The sequence below is a fragment of the Carettochelys insculpta genome, chromosome 3 (assembly GCF_033958435.1).
Source record: "Carettochelys insculpta isolate YL-2023 chromosome 3, ASM3395843v1, whole genome shotgun sequence".
Taxonomy (NCBI): Eukaryota; Metazoa; Chordata; order Testudines; family Carettochelyidae; genus Carettochelys; species Carettochelys insculpta.
The window spans coordinates 143,985,721-144,006,521 of record NC_134139.1 but is presented as its reverse complement, the minus strand read 5'-3'; the positions used below and the strand labels follow the sequence as shown (position 1 = coordinate 144,006,521).

At 41.0% G+C, this 20,801-nt stretch overlaps 1 protein-coding gene across 3 annotated transcripts in view; it reads right to left on the bottom strand.

Annotated features, from left to right (window-relative positions):
* Positions 1–20,801, bottom strand: part of CEP162 (centrosomal protein 162) — a 78,430-nt gene that overhangs the window by 21,303 nt on the left and 36,326 nt on the right. For all 3 annotated transcript variants that reach the window (XM_074990953.1, XM_074990954.1, XM_074990955.1), the window contains exons 11-17: positions 19,901–19,982; positions 19,017–19,314; positions 18,006–18,273; positions 16,734–16,882; positions 11,314–11,541; positions 9,171–9,308; positions 1,481–1,593 (exon numbers count right to left, since the gene is read on the bottom strand). In XM_074990953.1, the coding sequence (XP_074847054.1) occupies positions 1,481–1,593; positions 9,171–9,308; positions 11,314–11,541; positions 16,734–16,882; positions 18,006–18,273; positions 19,017–19,314; positions 19,901–19,982 (1,276 nt within the window). The remainder of the gene's footprint in view (positions 1–1,480; positions 1,594–9,170; positions 9,309–11,313; positions 11,542–16,733; positions 16,883–18,005; positions 18,274–19,016; positions 19,315–19,900; positions 19,983–20,801) is intronic.

The window sequence follows — 20,801 nt, the reverse complement described above, 5'->3', positions numbered from 1 at the left end:
TGGGGATGTGTGTTAGATCCTTTGCGATTAGAAAGAACCTCGCAGGTGATGAAGTGGGGTTTCATTAACTTCTCATGATATTAGATTGGCTTGGCTGGATAGGAGCAAAGGCCTGGAATACCTAGAAGGGACTGTCTGGCTTCTGGTTAACCAGCATGGTACAGAAGAGGTTCTTTTGTTACTGGCTTGCCCAATAGAATTATAGAACAAACCACTAGTCCTGGGGGACTGGCCTTTCCCCTTGCAATTACAAGGAGCATTGCAAACATTTAAGTAAAACAAAAGAAAACCACAAGTGATTATATGATCAAAATTAATCAAAGTGAAATTTATCCCATGCCTCTTCCAGAACAGATCACTATGTCTATACAATATAAACAAACAAAACCCCACTCGCGGTCATGAATTGTAGAGCTTGTGTCTTCAGACTTGGGCTCATACTAAATAAAGCCATGAAGATGATCCTGCCTGGGTTGAAGTGCAGATTCTGAAATTCACCCTTCCTCCCTGGTTTCAGGGCTTGAGATATGAGGCTGAAATATCTACACAGCATGAACCCAGGTTTGTAGCATGAACCCAGGTTTGTAGACCATGGCGCTGAAACTCAGTGATGTGGGTTTGGTTTATTTGCCAATGTAAATAGAACCGTAAACTTCAAATAATCTGTACCCCATTAATTAAGCTCAGCTGTGCACTCCTACACAAACATTTGTAAATACAGGATTTGTCCACTTGTTGACCCTCTACACTGTTACTGACGCAGATCCCAGTTTTACAGAAGGGGATATTCCTCCTATATAACTGCAGCTCTGTCACATCTCTCTCAGAATGGCGATTCTTCTGTACTGGGGCCTTCTGGGACCTGAGCTGATGGTGAATTACATCTTACGAGAATACATATGTATGATAATAACCAAACATTTTACCAAAGCAAATAAAATTATACTATCAAAGGCATGCTCTCCCTCATGCTTTCATTTAATTCTGCAGCCCATTCTGTGTGCGATCAAACATTCTGTCTTAAGATTCAGAATTCAACCATCAAACCTACAAGTCTTATTTACTCTACTAGGTCTCCAAGAGAAAAAGAAAATACTAAAAGTCCTCCCAATTTGAATGCTGTAGGAGCTTACCAGTTACCTATCATCATCTATGATGAAACAAACCGAAGAATGGGATATCCAACAGACTTGCTAATTCTGTTACATGGTTCTGCTTACTGAAGGACTGTACATGGTGAGTTAGTTGGCACCAGCATGTCATGTGTTAAGTGGCTTATGGAGACTCTGGTGTCCACTAAAAGTTCTCTAATGCAGGTTCATGTAGTCCTGTATCAGACAGTATTAAGTTACAGCACAGTGGGGAACTTTAAGTGCATGCCAACAAAGTCCGCATAAATACTAGTGAAGACAAAATTATCCCCTTTAGTGCAGAGTAACACATAAGCCACATGTCAAATTACAAATTTAAATGTACTCACCTTAAGGATACTAACTCAGCTTTTAAATGTTGATTTTCCTTAAACATATTTTCTTCATTTTTCTTGTTTTGTAACTGTAGTTCTTTCATTTGCTTGTATAATCTTTCATTTTCCTAAAACAAAAGGAAACTCAATTCACATTCATTTATTATTAATAATTTGATCTGACTCAACAGTATTTTTATTGTAATTTACATGTGTACTTTGCTCCCACCACATTCTTAATGCTTAGATTTAATAAAACAAAAACTCTTTTACCTTATCAAACGAGATAAAAAACAAGTCAGATCAGCCAGGCCCATTGTCAGAGTCTAATGGGGAGATATTAACACCTAGGGCTGAGAAGCTGCTTTTGTAAGCACATTAACACATGGTTTAAACCGGGATGGGAACTTTCTGAGTCACTATAGGGGCTCGTCTGCATACTTGGCTTTATCTAATTCTTGACCTCCCCTCCCCACCACTCTCTGATTTGCTCACCTTGATTATCTTTTTCTGATTTGTCCTCCTTGCTTACTGTTTTTGGTTCTCTGTGCCTTAAATATTGAGTCTGTTCTGGTCTGGCCATGGTCTGAAGAAGTGGGTCTGTCCCACAAAAGCTCACCTAATAAACTACTTTGATAGTCTTTAAAGTGCTACTTGACTGCTTTTTGTTTTGATAGTGTATAGACTAGCACGGCTTCCTCTCTGTTGCTTTTGTAAGGGTGTTAATATCTCCCCATTAGACTCTGATAATGGGCCTGGCTGATCTAACTTGTTTTTTCCTCTTTTCATACATACTACTGATAATGAGCCACACCCACTTTGCTGAATAGACCTTGTCAGCTCTGGCCCTCCCTGTTACCAGGACCCCACTCTTTAAATACCCCTCTGATACCCCCCACCCCCACCTATGCATCTGATGAAGTGGGTCTTTGCCCAAGAAAGCTTATGCTCCAAAATATCTGTTAGTCTATAAGGTGCCACAGGACTACTTCTTGTTCTCAAAGATACAGACTAACACAGCTACCTCTCTGATACAGAGGGTCAAGACTTTCTGGATAGAAGGCAACATACAATACTGCAGGAACAGCAGGCTGCTCAAAACAAGGAGGGAACTGGAAGCATGTTACCTCCAGGAGGAGAAAACCAGTTCAGCTCTCTCCAATTCCAGTGGAGTTAAGTAACCGTTTTCCGCCCCTCTCCACAGGTAATACTGCAGAGATAACTGGAGCTGATACGTCACAGGGACTGGATCTGAAGGAGTCCCCATGGTTTCTAAGGCACGGGATGCGCAGTCCTAGAGATGGGGGTTCTATGACCACTACCCCTAAGAGAAAAAGATGGGTGGTGGTTGCTGAGGACTCCCTCCTAAGAGCGACAGAGTCATTCATCTGCCATCCACATCTAGAATCTCCGCAAGTTTGCTGCTTGCCAGGAGCTAGAATCTGGGATATTACAGAGTCCCTGCCAAAAATTGCTAAACCTGTAGACTATTACCCCTTCCTACTTCTCCATGTAGGAACCAATGATACAGCTAAGAGCAACTTTGAAGAGATCCCAGTGGATTACGTAACCCTAGGAAGGAAGACAAAGGAATACAGAGCACAAGTGGTGTTCTTGTCTGTACTCTCTGTAGAAGGAAGGGGTTCGTGTAGGAATCGTGGTTGTGTAGGTGGTGTAGCAGGGCAGGATTTGGTTTCTTTGACCACAGAATTCTCTTTCGTGAACAGGGATTGCTGGGAAGAGATGGCATCCACCTAACGAAGAAAGGAAAGAGCATCTTTGCGGGCAGGCTTGCAAACCTAGTGAGGAGGGCTTTAAACTAGGTTTGTCAGGGGACAGTGACAAGCCCTGAGGTAAGTGGGTAAGGAGGAGGGAACAATCAAGAGGGTTTCCTGGATGAAGAGGAGAAAGTGGGCCAATCAGCCACTTCTCTAAGATGCTTGTACACTAATGCCAGAAGCCTAGGGAACAAACAGGAAGAATTAGAGGCCCCGGCACAGTCAAAGAAGTATGAGGTGGTTGGAATAACAGAGACGTGGTGGGACGATTTGCATAACTGGGGCATGGTCATGGAAGGTTATAAACTGTTTAGGAGGGACAGACAGGGGAGAAAAAGAGGAGGAGTTTTGCTCTATGTGAGGGAGCAGTATGATTGCTCAGCGCTCCAGTATAAGGAAGGAGGTAATCCAGTTGAGTGTCTTTGGGTTAAGCTTAGAAGCAGAAGTAACAGAGGTGATGTTGTAGCTGGTGTCTGCTATAGACCACCAGATCAGGGAGATGAGTCAGATGAGGATTTCTTCAGGCAGCTAAGTGAAGCTTCCAAATCACAGGCTGGGGTTCTCACAGGAGACTTTAATCATCTGGACATTTGTTGGGAGACCAATATAGCAGCACACAGACACTCCAGGAAGTTTTTGGAGAATGCTGGGGATAACTTTTTGGTACAAGTGCTGAAGGAACCAACCAAGAGCCGTGCACAACTTGACCTGCTGCTCACAAACAGGGAAGAACTAGTAGGGGATATAGAAGTGGGTAGAAACCTGGGCTGCAGCAACCACGAGATAGTAAATTTAAGGATCTGGACAAAAGGAAGAAAGGTGAACAGTAACATACAGACCCTTGATTTTGAAAGAGCTGACTTCGACTCCCTGAAAGAACTGGTGAGCAGGATCCCTTGGGAAACAAAGATGAAGGGGAAAAGAGTTCAACAGAACTGGCAGTATTTTAAAGAAGTCTTACTGAAGGCACAGGAACAAATCTTCCCGCTGCATAGTCAGAAATGCAAACCTGGTAGGCAGCCAGCTTGGATCAACAGGGAAATCCTTAGTCAGCTTAAACCCAAAAAGGATGCATACAAGAAATGGAAATGTGGACAGTTGACTAAGGAGGAGTATAAACATACAGCTGGAGAATTCCAGGGAGTAATCAGGAAAGCAAAAGCACAATAGGAACTGCAGCTGGCAACGGATGTGAAAAGTAACAAGAAGGGTTTCTACAGGCATATTAACAATCAATGGGTTATCAGAGAAGGTGTGGGGCTGTTACTGGATGAGAGAAGTAACCTAGTGAGACAGATGACATAGGAAAAGCTACAGTACTCAATGCTTTTTTTGCCTCAGTCTTCACGGACGAAGTCAACTGCCACACAACACTCCTAGATAAGGCAGTATGGGAAGGTGGAGGGCAGCCATCTGTGGGGAAGGAACAAATTCTGAGCTATCTACAAAAACTAGATGTACACAAATCCATGGGTCTGGATTTAATGCGCCCAAGGGTACTGAGGGAATTGGCAGATGTCATTGCTGAACCTTTGTCCACTATATTTGAAGACTCTTGGAGATCGAGGGAGATCCCGAATGACGGGAAAAAGGCAAACGTAGTGCCCATCTTTAAAAAATGAAAAAAGGACATTCCAGGGAACTATAGACCAGTCAGCCTTACCTCAATCCTGTGGAAAATAATGGAGGGGATCCTCGAGGAATCCATTTTGGAGCATTTGAAAGAGGTAAAAGTGATGAAAAGTAGCCAACATGGATTCACCAGGGGCGAGTCCTGCCTGACCAATCTGATTAGCTTCTATGATGAGGTAGCAGGCTCTGTGGACATGGGGATGAAAGTGGATGTGATATACCTTGACTTCAGCAAAGCTTTTGATATGGTCTCCCACAACATTTTTGCCCGTAAGTTAAGGAAATATGGATTGTATCCTTGGACTATAAGATGGATAGAAAGCTGGCTTGATGGCTGGGCCCAATGGGTAGCGGTCAATGGCTCAATATCTGGATGGCGGTCGGTTTCAAGTGGAGTGCTGCAAGGCTCAGTTCTGGGGCCGGCGTTGTTCAACATCATTATTAATGACCTGGATGAGGGACTGGATTGCACCCTCAGTAAATTTGCAGATGACACAAAACTAGGGGGAGAGGTAGATACATTGGAGGGTAGGGAGAGAATCCAGAGTGACCTGGATAAATTGGAGGACTGGGCCAAAAGAAATCTGATGCGGTTCGACACAGACAAGCGTAGAGTCCTGAACCTGGGATGGAAGAATCCCAAGCCTTGTTATAGGCTGGGGACCAACTGGCTCAGCAGCAGTACAATGGAAAGAGACCTAGGGGTTATGGTGGATGAAAGGCTGGATATGAGTAAACAGCGTGCCCTTGTAGCCAAGAAGGCTAACGGCATACTAGGGTGCATTAGGAGGAGCATTTCGAGCAGATCTAGAGAAGGAGTTTTTTCCCTCTATTCGGCATTGGTGAGGCCACATCTGGATACTGTGTCCAGTTTTGGGCCTCTCAGTATAAAAAGGATGTGGATGTGCCAGAGCAAGTTCAGCAGAGGGCAAGAAAACTGATGAAGGGTCTGGAACACAAGACCTATGAAGACAGGCTGAGGGATTTGGGCTTGTTTAGTTTACAGAAGAGAAGACTCAGAGGTGATTTAATAGCAGCCTTCAACTTCCTGAAGGGGAGCTCTAAAGAGGAGAGTGAGAAACTGTTCTCAGTGGTGTCAGATGGCAGAACAAGGAACAACGGTCTGAAGTTGAAGAGGGAGAGGTGTAGGTTAGATATTAGGAAAAGCTACTTCACCAGGAGGGTGGTGAAGCATTGGAATGTGTTGTCTAGAGAGGTGGTAGAGTCTCCATCCCTCAAGGTTTTTAAGTCCTGGCTTGACAAGGTCCTGGCTGGGATGACTCAGTGGGAGTTGGTCCTGCTTGAAGCAGGGGGCTGGACTAGATGACATCCTGAGGTCCCTTCAGCCCTATGATTCTATGATTTTTATAAGACTGAAAAGAAAAATTCAAATAAAAATGCATTAATATCAAATCCACAGTTCCAATTAACAAAACTTGATGTTAACACCACATAATGGAAACAGCTGCAGCTTTCAAATACTTCGGCTATCTTGTCTTATAATAATCCACAGCAACCCAATGACATTTTTGTTCAGTTTTTAAAGGGATACTCAGGGCAGGCGACATTAATCAACAGTTTTCTTTTTTGTATATATCTGCAACATATACATAATTCCAGAAATTTTTTAGAAGTGTGGGATCCAAAGAACTAGCTGGGGATAGAGCTTGATTGTTGTCCATAGTCTCAGCTGTCATTAAAAAGCTTCTCTGGCTACTTTGTTCAAGAGGAAAAGGGGATGTAAATGTAATGTTGCCTGTTTAAGACAACATCTAGGCTGTGAAAAGGTGTCATCTAAAATCCTGATGAGTTAATTTAGATTAAAAACATCAGTGAAGACATGGCAACTCAGTTTTAATTTGGATTAAGAGTTTGAAATCAGTCCCATTATAGGAGAGCAGCTCAAACTGAAGCTTCAGTAGCATTGAACTTACCTTGAGTGACTGCTCATTTCGGTGCCATGCCTGATGACTGTTGGAGAAAGAGGCTGTCCCCACTGCCACCTGCTCCACTCACATGGCAGCCCAGCCCAAAGCATCACAGTAGACCCTAATGATTTTCATTCCCTCAGTGAATTACAAGCTCCTAATTGTGTGGGGTGCGCTGTTATTTTCTGTTTGTTTTTTGTAGAAGTGTGATGAAATTCAGTGTTTTGATACAAATTAATATTGAATACTGAACAAGTCATTGTTTTTAAAAACATAATTGAATTATTTTATAATTCTAGAATATGATTAGTTTCCTCTACCATCACATGCCAGGGTTGAAGCAGCATAGTTAGTTTCATTTTTCATTGGCATCTGGGGGGTAGTTCTCAAAAGGTTAGGGAACACAATATAAAAACGAGGATTTCCACTATCGTCACGATGCCACACATTACAGCTAGCATTTGGGATTCTTTTACCTGGAGAGTGCCTCCTTAGAACTATACTCAAAATTTTATACACACACTTTTAATTTTGAAGTGCTAGTTAGTGCATTGTTTGGAGAATAGGGCCAAATTTTGTAGCTGGCAATGCAAGGTGTTTGCATGCTAGATATGCTAAATGGTTGTATGCTTCTTCATGCTTTGGCCATCATTTCAGAGGACAAGCTTCAATGTTGATGAGGCTCATTAAAAAAAATGTGCCCATTACATTTGTGAGTGAACACCTTATGGCAGAATTGTATGTTTCTGGCTCTGTTTCACTCCATATTTATTCTGCCATATATTTCGTGAGATGGCACGTGCATTTTAAGAATACTCTGATGGAAGCTTTGATGAAACAAAGGTGGCACCTATGAAAGATTTTTAAAGATAGCTAGAGCACTTGATCCAAGGTTTAAGAATCCGAAGTACCTTGCTAAATCTCAGAGGGACAAAGTGTGGAGCATGCAGTTGGAAGACTTAAGAGCAATATTCTGACAGAGAAACTACAGAACCTTAACACCAAAAAAGAAAATCAACCTTTGGCTATCAGCATCTGACTCAGATAATAAAAATGAATGTGTATCAGTCTGCTGCGTGGATCATTACTAAACAGAATCTATCAACTGTATGAATGCATATTCTCTGGAATAGTGGTTAAAGCACAAAAGGGACACATGAATCTTACTGCATCTGGCATGTAAATATCTTGCAATGCCAGGTACCACAATACCATGTGAATGACTTTTTTCACTTTCAGGTGAAAATGTGAACAAGTGAGAAAGTATTATCTCTTGCAAACCTAAACATTTACTTTTCTGAGTGATTGTCTGAACAAGATGCAGGATGGAGTGGACTTGAAGGCTCTAAAATTTAACACTGTTTTATTTTTGAATTCAGCTTTTTTTGTACATAAATCTACATTTGTAAGTTCAACTTTGATGATAGACTGAACTACAGTACTTATATCTCATGAATCGAAAATGCTCGTTTTATACTGTGCATATATTTTCAATAAAATAAGTAAAGTGAGCACCATACACTTTGTTTCCTGTGCAATAATTGAAATCAATATATTTAAAATGTAGAAAACATCCAAATATTTAAGCAGTACACTCTTAAGAGCATGATTAATTGTTTGATTAAATAGGACTAAAATGTAATTGCTTAACAGCCCTAGCTCGGATTCATACCCAACCCCTGAATAAGTTTCAAACTCCGTTCTCTAAATTTTCTACCTTTTTATCACTGCAGTCAAAGACAAAAGTTGCATCTCTAGGATGAGAAGAAGGTTAAGAGATGACATAGATGTGCAGTAACAGATCCAAACTTAACTCCATGTTCCTAATTGTTCCTGGGAAAACTAGTTTTCCAAATATTTTGGGGAAGGACATTTTGATTCTTTATTGGCCAACCAGTATTTCATCTGTTAATTTTCAATTCACAGGTCATATTCTTTTAATGCCAGAGAACAATATGTAACTTGGGAAGAGCTTACTTGAAACTAGAAAGATACAAGCTTTTATAAAATGTGTGTAATTTATTCAGGCCTAAACCTCTCTTGCTTTTCTCAGAAGAATCAGTTGGTAATTCATAGCTTTTCTGTTGACAAAAGGCCCCGGTAAGGCAGCTTTTGAAATTCTGAAAGCAGTAAAGGAAACCCAGAAAGTTTATTTGGTAACAATTCAGTTAAGTGTTTTTAAGTTAAACAACTGTGGATACAATGACCACGGTAGATGGGAGCCTAACTTCCTTAGGTACTTCACAAAAACCTAACAATACAAAATGATACCCTAATGATAAGAAACCAAAAAAAATTGCTTACTTGATCTTTTATGTTTTTATAGCTAACCAGAGTTTATACCATCACATTAAAATACTACTCTACCTGTTGATAACCCTGAAGAAGATTCTCTTGATCTTGAATTTCCTTTTGAATTTGCTTTAACTTTTCTTCAGTGACAGCATCTGTTGCCCCAAGATTCAGCCATTTATTTTCTTTGCTTAGCTCTTGCATACTCTTTACCTTTCAAAGTATACAGAGCACACATAATATCAGCAAAAAATTGTTAGATGTAGTTCTCTGGATAAAGCTTGGCACTAAGTCAGATGTCATCTATTGTCCTTTTTCTATGAAAACACATGGAAACAGAATACTTTGAGCCTCCAAAAATACAGAAGCGTTACTCAAAAAAGGGAAGTATATGCAAGACTGAAATAATATATACAATAGGCCCTGGTCAGTAGAAGGGCTTGCCTACATGCAGACTTTACCAGCAAAACTGCATCACTAATATATTACCCTTATTCTAGAGTAAGAGCATTCACACAATTACAGCAGTACGTTTGAACTGGTAAAGTTCTGGTACTAACTTTCCCTGAGAGACAAGTCTTATGCGTAATTTTGTAGAAAATACGTCAGAAAGCATTTATATTTTTGCTTTTATTTTACCATAAACTAACATTATATTAAATTTTATAGTTATGGCGTAAGGATTTAACCCTGCTAACATTCTGCTCTTGAACGTGTAATATAGACTATGTATACACTGTACACCACTGCGGGTGGCATGTAATATACATTTAGCCCCTATCTGTAGTTAATGGTACATTGCAGCATATAACTATATCCATCAGCGACATGCTCCACAGAGGGGAAGGTAGTGGGGAAAGACTTCAGCAGCTCCCTGCTATCAGGGCCTTTCACTGCAGTGAGAAGTAACTCTGGTGGGGAGAGGAAGTGGCGGAGCAGAGACTGAACTTTTGTCCACACCTCCTCCCCACAATAGCCTCTCTCCATTTCCTGAGGCAAAGAAAAACTCTAGCATAGAGAAAGGCTCAGCCTTTCCCAACTGCTTCTGCACTGTCAGAGCTTTTTCTGCAGCAGGGTTCTTCCTGGCTGGGGAAGTCTTTTCCTGAAAGGATGAAAAGCTCCAACAGCAAGGAGACTGTGGGACACTAGATCTCTAAAAATAACTGTAGATAGGCAGACACTGCTCAGTCCAAGAAGTGGGTGGAGTATGTACTCATATACAGACACACTCTTCAAGTGCCTTTACTCTTTTAAACTATGCTTCGCCAGCCACACTGCTATGTATATCAATATTAGGGGATGTGATAAATTTTGCCACATCCCATGCCAGGAAAGGAACAGTGGAGAAGTCCTCCATGTGGCCTAGTGTGGTCATGAGGAAGCAACCATTCAGAGAGGCTTGTGGGGCAGCCAAGTAGGGGCCAGGAGGACCACATAAAAAAAAGCTGCAGAACAGCACAGCACTTAGGTGTTGCTTGGAGCGGGAAAAGAATACATTATGTGCCTATGTGGAAGAGCAGCAGGACTATGGGCAGCTAAGTCTACTGGCAGGGACTGGGGGGAGTGAGAGGCTATTGGTTGGCTGTTAGGACTGAGTGAAAGATGGTCTACTTGCAAGTTCCCAGGGGAGGGTGCAGTGGGGGAAGCTGGGGGCGGAGAGAGGGAAGATGTAGGACTGAATCAAAAAGTTTGCTAAAAAGGAGCAATGAAGAAGTTCCTGGCTGGCTGCTGAGACTGAGTAGAGACTGAGCCCAAGAAGGGCCACAGGAGGACAGCATCTCCAGAGAGGAAACCTTGAGAATACCACATCTAGACTAGTTTAAAGAATGCAGACACACTGAATAAGAGAGAGGTGCTCCTGAGAGGTGGGTGCTGATCCAGCTACAGGGGGCTATGCAGATATGCATTCTACATGCTACCAAAAGAAATAAGCAGTGTATGTGTACCCAGACAGGAATCAGACAGACAACTGCTAAGTAGGACAGCTGGGAGTCAGGGAACAGCATACATCAGTTTAGCCTCTGGAAAAACTATCAACTTTATGACTGGTTTCAGATGGAAAGGCTACATTATGAGGGTACACCCTGTCCTAATCCCCAACTACTTATCTCCTGTTGAGTGGTACAGAGCAGAAATGACTAAATTAAGGAATGTCAAGGGCTGTTTTCAGATGTAAGTTTAAGCAAGACTTTGTCTGGTGAAAGGCAAGATACAATACCTTTGTCTGAAGTACATAATTTTCTTGACTCAGCTGAGAAAGCTCTTTATCATGTTGCATTTTAATTTCTATCATCTTATTCTCCAGTTCCTTCTCTTTCTGTGAAAATGTGTCTTGTAGCTGCTGAATTAAATCATGTGCTGTTTTAAACTTTTCCTCTGCTTCCTTAACTCGTTTTAGCAAATGAAGTTCTCTCTCACGATTTTTGACAGGGGAAAGTGAGGAATCCTGATGAAGAAAAATTACAAGGAAACATATTGAGATCATGTATTATTCATTGTCATTTCATTTCAACAAGATAAATTCAAGATTTAATGTCAGTCAATATTGCATCTTCTTTCTGTGAATTATTTCATTGAGCTCTGAAGATATAAAGAACTAAACATGAGTGTTTATACAGTTAAAGATAAAAATGTCCTATGCCAGCACACATCAGAGTGGACGAGAAAACCTTTAGGAATGATTTTCAATGTTAACTCTCTAATCTTTTCCATCCAAGTGTGGATCTAAATATTTATATTATGCTTCCGGTAAAAAATGGCACCAAATTTCAAAAAACTTCTCTTTGTATGTATGCCAAATCCTAGAATCTTACTTCAGACATAAAAATGAATTTTCTAACTACTTTTACTCTCCTTAGAATTATAGAGATAGTCCTGCTAAGAGAGGATCAGTTGGATTCTAGCCTGACTCACGCATCAGAATTGCTAAATTCCAAAAACAAAATTAACATTTAAAGGTTAACAAAGTTACTAATAACAAGCAGATGGTTTTGAGTTGTAATAGCTCGAGGGCCAGATTTTCCTATTACCTATACATATATGCAGTTCCAACCAACTTCTCCAGGAGATGAACAGAAACAGATGATGGGATCTTTTAATATATTTCAGTAGGGAAGACAAAAAAAAGTTCTGTGACTGTTGCTCTTCAAGTGATTGCACATATCCATTCCATGTGAGCCAAGTACACTGAAACCAGTGACTTCTTCCCCCCCAGTAGTATCCTTTGTGGTAGTGCTTATGCCCTGGCATGTGCTCCTACCCCAGGGTAAAAAACATGGAACCATCCTAACGCTTTTCAGCTCCTTTGCACTGGAATCCATAACAAGAGGTATTCTGTCAGGCTGTTTAGACTGCAGGTGCTATTTCGGGATAAAAAGGTATCCCAAAACAGCAACGTCACAGCTTTTCGTGCAGACCAAAATAGCCCTGCAATTTCAGGTGCACCATTCCATTTCCGCTATCCCTCATTATAAGAGGAACAAAAGAACTTTCAAAATAGCCCCTTTTTCTGAACTTTTGTGCCATTTGGAGAGCACCTATTTCAGAATGAGGTATTTTGAAAAATATTACACAATTTACATTGTGCAATTTGTGTAAATCAGTGCTTTCTTTGTGCTGGCATGGGCTGGTTTGCCATACCAGCACCTCAGCAGCCCCAGGTGGGATCTCCAGCTGGGTGACAGGGGGACCCCACCAACCCTGGGGCTGGGAGCCGGCTGGGGTGCAGTGCCCCTCCAGCAGCTCCACCCAAAGGGACCCAGCCAGGGGGCAGGAGTAGCTGTCAGCCTTGTGCAGGGAGCTGGCCGGGGCACAGAGCCCCTGCTGCCCTCTGCAGCCCTCGCTGTGGGAACCCTGGTTTGGGGAGGAGCCAGGAAGCCAGATGAATAACAGCTCCTCTTTTTTAAAAAAAAACAAAAACAGAAAATGCACTGGTGTAAATTATTTCAAAATGATGACAATCTAAACGTAGCCCCAGAGAGGGGAAGTAGTGGGGGTTGCGGAAGCGACATATTGAAAAAACAGTTACAAAACAGATAAATCAGTTTTTCCTTCAAGTGTTTGCACATGTCCATTCCACATCAGGTGACTCCCTAACAGTCTGAAATGGAGGCAGGCTCAGATCTGATCTGAAAAGAGATTGTAAAACTGCCTTTCCAGACTGGTATAAAGCTTGCCTTAGGAGCTATAGCAATAGCATAATACTTGGTAAAAGAATGTGTATATGTCAGAAATTGGGGTATTTTCCCCAAAGTCACTTGAAATCTTGTGGAATATGCAGAAATCTTTGAAAGAACTGTGGTGTCAGCAATCTCACAGCACACTGATACGCATGATACGATCTAAATTTGAAATTCTTTGTGAGGCAACTGCCACCTCCTTCATTCTGTCTGCAAAGGAGACAAACAGCTGAGGGGGTACACAGAATAGCTTAGACAGAACTAAGCAGCAGGCATCTCTACGCATACCTAAAGTATGGTGCCTCCAATCATCTTATGACTGTGGTTTAGTGAAGAAAGCTTCAGGTGCAGAAGACCATCTATAAAAAACGAGGGGTGAAGCCTGATAGAGACTGTAATTATTTTTAAAAAAATGGGTAGGAAGCCTGCAGATTCCCCATTCTTCTGGGTGACACAGTAGCCACACTGAAAGCCACTCTGTAGGTAAGTCTACGCTGATCGGAAGATTGATGTGCTGGTGGTCAATCTTCCTGGGATCCATTTAGTGCACCTAGTGGGCACACCCCAAATTGAACTGTCATGGCACCACCGTTCAGCCCAGTACTCCTGGCAGCTGCAAGGTGTAAGGGAAGTCAATGGGAGAGTTTTTCCTGTCAACCTTTCACTGTGTGCATGGTGGCAAAAATCAATTTTAGATTGGTTGACTTCAATTACACAATTCTCATAGCTGGATTTGTGTACCTAAAATTGATTTTTCCTCCAAGCGTAGATCAGACCTGACTGAAAATGATGTAAACAGGAACATGCAACCAGTGACTCAGCAGGGTGGGGCGTTAGAACTAATACGAGGCTCAAATCCCAGGGCACTGACAGTGAGAGACTCTCCAGGGCACAGTGTATGCCCAGACTTAATATAAAATAGATATAAGAAATCACTTGAATGACACTTATTTTCAACCAGGAGCAAACACAATATAAATTTCAGAACCCAGGCAAAACTGCAGCACTGGCAGTTTATTTTTAAAAATATAGTTTACTAGTGAACTGAACAAAGTTAATACGGAAGTCACCAGGAGGTGACTATGAAGCCTCACTACCCCATTTTCAGAAAAGAAACACACTTTTAAATTTTTGCTAAAATATTTTTTTTAAAAATTCTGTTTGTAGCTCTAAGTCTAGCTTCTCATAAACTCAGTAGAAGCTGCCTCATTCTCCTGTTACGCACTTAGGCTGGGTCTGCACGTGCCCCTTCCTTTCGAAAGGGGGCATGTTAATGAGCAGGTTCAAAAGATGCTAATGAGGCACTGCAATGACTATGCAGTGCCTCATTAGCATAATGGCAGCCGCAACAATTCGAAAGTGTGGCTTTTTGAATCGCATGCCGCCCGTGGAGACAGGACCTTCCGAAAGGACCCCCCCCCGGCCCAGTTTTCAAAAGCCATTCTTCCTATCTGGTGATCGGAAGAAGGGCTTTCGAAAACTGGGGGGGTCCTTTTGGAAGGTCCCATCTCCACAGGCGGTGTGCGATTCGAAAAGCTGCACTTTTGAATAGCCATGGCTGCCCTTATGCTAATGAGGTGCTGCATATTCATTGCAGCGCCTCATTAGCATCTTTCGAACCTGCTCATTAACATGCCCCTTTCAAAAGGAAGGGGCACGTGTAGAACAGGGAAAGGCTGTTTCTATACATGCCACTTCCAAAAGTGGCATGCTAATAAACGTCCCGAAATATGCTAATGACGCACATATGTAAATTCCCAGAGCCTCATTAGCAGAAGGTCACATGATTTGAGCCGTGTCTACATGTGCACGCTACTTCGAAGTAGCGGCACTAACTTCGAAATAGCGCCCGTCACGGCTACACGTGTCAGGCGCTATTTCGAAGTTAACATCAACGTTAGGCGGCGAGACGTCGAAGCCGCTAACCCCATGAGGGGATAGGAATAGCGCCCTACTTCGATGTTCAACGTCGAAGTAGGGACCATGTAGTTGTTGCGTGTCCCGCAACATCGAAATTGCGGGGTCCGCCATGGCGGCCATCAGCTGAGGGGTTGAGAGATGCTCTCTCTCCAGCCCCTGCGGGGCTCTATGGTCACCGTGTGCAGCAGCCCTTAGCCCAGGGCTTCTGGCTGCTGCTGCCGCAGCTGGGGATCCATGCTGCATGCACAGGGTCTGCAACCAGTTGTCGGCTCTGTGGATCTTGTGTTTAGTGCAACTGTGTCTGGGAGGGGCCCTTTAAGGGAGCGGCTTGCTGTTGAGTCCGCCTTGTGACCCTGTCTGCAGCTGTGCCTGGCACCCTTATTTCGATGTGTGCTACTTTGGCGTGTAGACGTTCCCTCGCTCTGCCTATTTCGATGTGGTGCTGCCCAACGTCGATGTTGAACGTCGACGTTGCCAGCCCTGGAGGATGTGTAGACGTTATTCATCGAAATAGCCTATTTCGATGTCGCTACATCGAAATAAGCTACTTCGACGTAGGCTTCACGTGTAGACGTAGCCTTGGAGTCCAGAAGATGTTCTTCCGGACACCAAAATGGTGTTTAGAAGCGTGGCCCCTGGGGGGGTCTTCCGGAAGGAGGATTTCCAGAAGACCCCGCAGGGGCTGCACTTCTACACACTGTTTTGGTGTCCGGAAGAACATCTTCTGGACTCCAAATCATGTGACCTTCTGCCAATGTGGCGCCATTAATTTACATACGTGCCTCATTAGCGTATTTCAGGACGTTTATTAGCATGCCACTTTTGGAGAAAGTGGCATGTGTAGAAACAGACAAAGGTGCCAGAGAAGAAGGAAGAGCAACATTCTGATAGTACAATGTCCTATAGTCTTTGGTTTTAAAATTTCCTCTGAAGGAAAGTTGGGATCTTTCATGAGCCTTTTTCATCTTGAAAAGGCCCATGCATAGAGGAGGGCAGAAGAGGGAAAGGCTGACACCACCCATGCTCTATGTCAAAAAAGCAGGAAGAATACAGGGATAAATACCAATAAATACAGAAAATGTCCTTTAAATAAAATCTTGCTTTCTTATGGCTGCTCACTGCATGCCTGAATAAAACAGAAGAAAAAACTCTTTGCTGTATTGTCAACCAAGTCATTTTTCTGTTGACATCAGAAGATTCTATCATACATTCGAATGTAACCAGCAATCCTAACACAAAGACAAATACAGGTACCAAGTTACATGCCAAATAATAGTTTTATTTAGAAACTTTAATTAAGTCTGTCTGAAACAGGAATACTAAATGTTTAGCAATTAGAAAATGCATAGCATTCTCACAATAACATTGACATAAGACTACCAAACAGGTTGATCTGGGAAGCTAAAGTGGCAATATAACTTTAGCGATATCTTTTAGAAGAAAATCAAAATCTAATTAAAAAGCCTTAACTATATTAGTATGCAAATTCTTCATCATAATTCTAGTTTTGAGCAATAATAACTTCAAATACTTCACTTACATGTTGAGACTGCACACAAGAATCTCCTTCCGTAATCTGCTGTCCAAGTGCATTAATAACTGACAGGTCAGACGTAATCATATTATTGACCTTTTTAGAAGCTGGCTCATTTACTGTCGATCTTATTATCCTAGTAGTAAACAATATTTCTTCAGTTTGAGAGGCAAAAACAAAAGAAAACTCAGTAAGCGATAGACTAGGAAAACACTGTGCTTCCAAGGTTATAAGACTAATAAAGGGCTTATTTTGTACATAGTAACAGAGAGATAGTTGTGTTAGTCTGTACTCCTGCAAAACGAAGCAGCAGAAATGTAGCACTTTAAAGACTAATGAAATGATTTATTTGGTGCTGAGCTTTCATGAGACGAAAGTGGGTCTGTCCCACGAAAGCTCATCACCGAATAAATCATTTTGTTAGTCTTTAAAGTGCTACATTTCTGCTGCTTTTTATTTTGTACATGTGAACAATATGCTGCACATGTACATACTCTCAAAACGTCAACTATATTTGTATGATCAACCTGCACTAAGCCTCAAGCTTCCAGATCACAATTCACATACACCATAGTTACAATCTTCAATTAATTCAAGAATGTCCACAATAAGATATGTGCAATATTATTGGAAATGGAGTAGCCATCACTTCCTATATAATTTTTTATTTATACTTAAATAACAATGAGAAGTATGACTCTAATAACCAAAAGGCCCAGCAAACCAAAGACCAGGATACTCATCCATTAACTGGACAGCAAACAAGCTAGCTCCATTCATTTTGTCAACTTTGTTTAAGAGGACCAAGCCACCAACTATATAATACCAGTCCCAGCAGAAATAACACGAATTTTAGACAGACACTGTAAAAGAAAGATTACATGAATTCTGGCAGGCTCATTCAAGCATAAACTAATTGATTTATTTTTCTTATTTTACTTTAGGACTGCTACATTTTGATCTCACTGACTTATGGATATAATCTGTTCTGTGTGGTAAACATCACACACTCTGATTGCAATGTGAAAATCTGACCTCTAGGTTCACCCTTCAGGAACATGAGGTAATCCTGGAAATCTCACACTGATTTATTCTTCCAGGAAAAAATAACACTGCTGCTAAGACTCTCATCTTTAAGACATGGAAAAAGTACATCACATAAAATCTAACACTATTTTTGTGTGTAACATCAAAACCAAAAGCTCCCTGAATTAAGCAAAAATGAACCTCTGAACTCTTCATTACAAATAAAATTATGTATATAAAACTACCACTTACCTTTTTGTCTTGCTTTATCTGGAGGTGATTTGACATTCAAACTTGTTTTTTTGAGAACTTCTTTTGATGCTCTCTTTTCACCAGCTGTGGAAAATTGTTTTAAAGGTGAATTGACTTTACCATATCCAGAACTCTTAACTAATATGTGTGGTCCAATGAGGGATTTCTTCTTATGTAAAGGAGCTGTACTTCTAGTGCTCTTATGTACTACTTGCTTATTAATCATTGAATCCACTTTCTTGTTCTTCCAAGGGCTAGAGTGATGTTCCTGTGTAGAATAAATATAGGCTTGTAACAACCACATTAGACTGAAATAAAATCTTCAGTTTTATTTCTATAAATATAATTCTAGTAACAAAACAATGGGCCATTACAAAAGTTATACTTAAATAAACAGTATAAAATTCCTGATGATGCTGAAAATAAACATTCTTAATCTGAACAAATGACTAATGTTTCATTCTACAAAAAGCTCTAGTGCTTTCAAGGTGGTGAAAAGATAGAACACCCAGAATGGAACACTGCTTATTAGTTAGCACGGACAATAGAGTACAGATGAAAAAGACCCACTGGGTTATCTTGGAAATTGCCATTCAGCCTTGGGGCCATGACTCCAAACAGTAAATAGCAAAAAACTTTTATTGGGGATCCACAAATTATAGATAGACCTGAGCTGCTAATGGCTGCGTCTACCCTACAAAAATAACTTTCAAGTTGCTTACGACAGACTTTGAAGTTGAGCGTCAACACACACCCTACTTCAAAGTTAAACTTCAAAGTAGGGCACTACTTCATTCCCGGGAATGGAGTAAGGACTTTGAAGTTGGGCTCCCTATTTGAAGTAAGGGAAAATATGTGTAGACACTCTGCTGGCTACTTCGAAGTAGCGCCTAACTTCAAACTTTAAAGTTAGTTCCTAGTATAGACAAACTCAAAATGTTTATAGCAAATACGTTTTTACAAAATCTTCAAAATGGCATTAAATAGATAAAAGAGCTAACTATTGCTTACTTGATTAATTTTGCTATTCCGGTGCAACACTCCAGAATCTTGGAGTATTTTTTGTCTCAAAAGGCAAAGCTGTGTTTTATCAATCTGGTCTTCATCAGTCCCTTTTTGATAACTATTTTCACTACCTTCATTTGCAGAGGCCTGGAGCAAAACACACTCTTCTTTACTATGTTTTTCAAACGAAATATCTAAACTTTGCTTCTCCAGAGCTGCACCATTCTTGTGTTCTTTAAATGGCAAATGACTGACAAATCCAGCTGCTCTGCTGTCTGTTTGTTTGTTTTGTAGTCCAATGAAACTAACAAACAAATGAAAAAACCAACAAGTGCATTTAACAAGTCTTGCAATTTATTTACAATTATTTTCCCAAAAATGACACACCCATGCAATGTTATTTCTATTGCCATGTCAACAGACAGCTAGTTTTTTAAAAAGCTATTAGCAGTACTTCTACACTGTATTTGCTAACGGAGTAAGACTACTGGAAATAGGTCTTATTTTCAAAGTGACCAGACCAACTAAGAATATATATTCACCATACAGATCAGCAAACATGACACACAATAGCACTAAATTACCAGCACAATGAAATCTAGATTCCTTGCTCAAAAATAGTCCTTGTTCACAAAGATGTTTTCACAAATAATTCGTTGGTAGTAAGCTGTTAAAACATCAACGAAGGGTCCTGTGGCACCTTATAGACTAACAGAAAAGTTTAGAGCATGAGCTTTCGTGAGTTAACTCACTTCTTCAGAAAAGCTCATGCTCTAAACTTTTCTGTTAGTCTATAAGGTGCCACAGGACCCTTCGTTGCTGCTACAGATCCAGACTAACACGGCTACCCCTCTGATACTGTTAAAACATGTATTTTTAAAATCATATACCTTACAGGTTCCAGGTCAAAGCCCCTGGCATGAGTTGAATCTGCTCTAATGGGTTTCATCAATTCCTCTATAGTGGGTAAATCTAAGGGGTGGAACAAATTATTAATTTTAAGCACAATATTTAATGTATAGTAATAAAAGCTATTTTTTAAATTATTGCAATCCAGAGTGGGTGACAGATTTAGAAAATAACGTGTAATTCTCTAGAATCTCCAGTGGTTCTAAAGTAGTAAAAGACTTCACAGAAAGAAAAGACAAACTAAGTCACAACAGAAAATGGTATAAATCAAAAATAATGTTCCTCAATTCCTCAACTAAAACCAGAACATAGCTTGCTTATGTCTGTCACTTAGAAAAAGTGGGTAGAGAAGAAAAAGTGTCAAGAGAAGATATTATTTCTATGATTTGAAAGGGGGTGTTACAAATACAAAGCAAATTAAAACCTTTTCTTAAAATAACTTTACATAATACCAATCTTTGTACCCCAAAACCCACCTTTGTGTAGAGCAACCTGCATTTTCACCTGTGAAATCTGCACCCTCTCTACCACTGGAAATCATGACTTGGCATAGCCCTCTCTACGGCTGGGTCTACACTTGCCTGCAACTTTGAAGGGGGCATGGTAATCAGGGCAATGGGAGATTAGTAACGAAGTGCTATGGTGAATATGCAGAACTTCATTAAGCTAGTTCTCCCCCACGGCAACTTCTAAGTGTCAAACTTCAAAGTGTCAGCATGCATGTAGTGGCGGGCACTTTGAACTACCTGCACTTCTTTGAAGTGCCTTTACTCCTCAAATTGGGCCATATTCACTGCAGCACTTTATTAATAATCTCCCATCATCCTGATTACTATGCCCTCTTCGAAGTTGGGGGCAGGTGTAGACAAGCCCTAAGGGTTT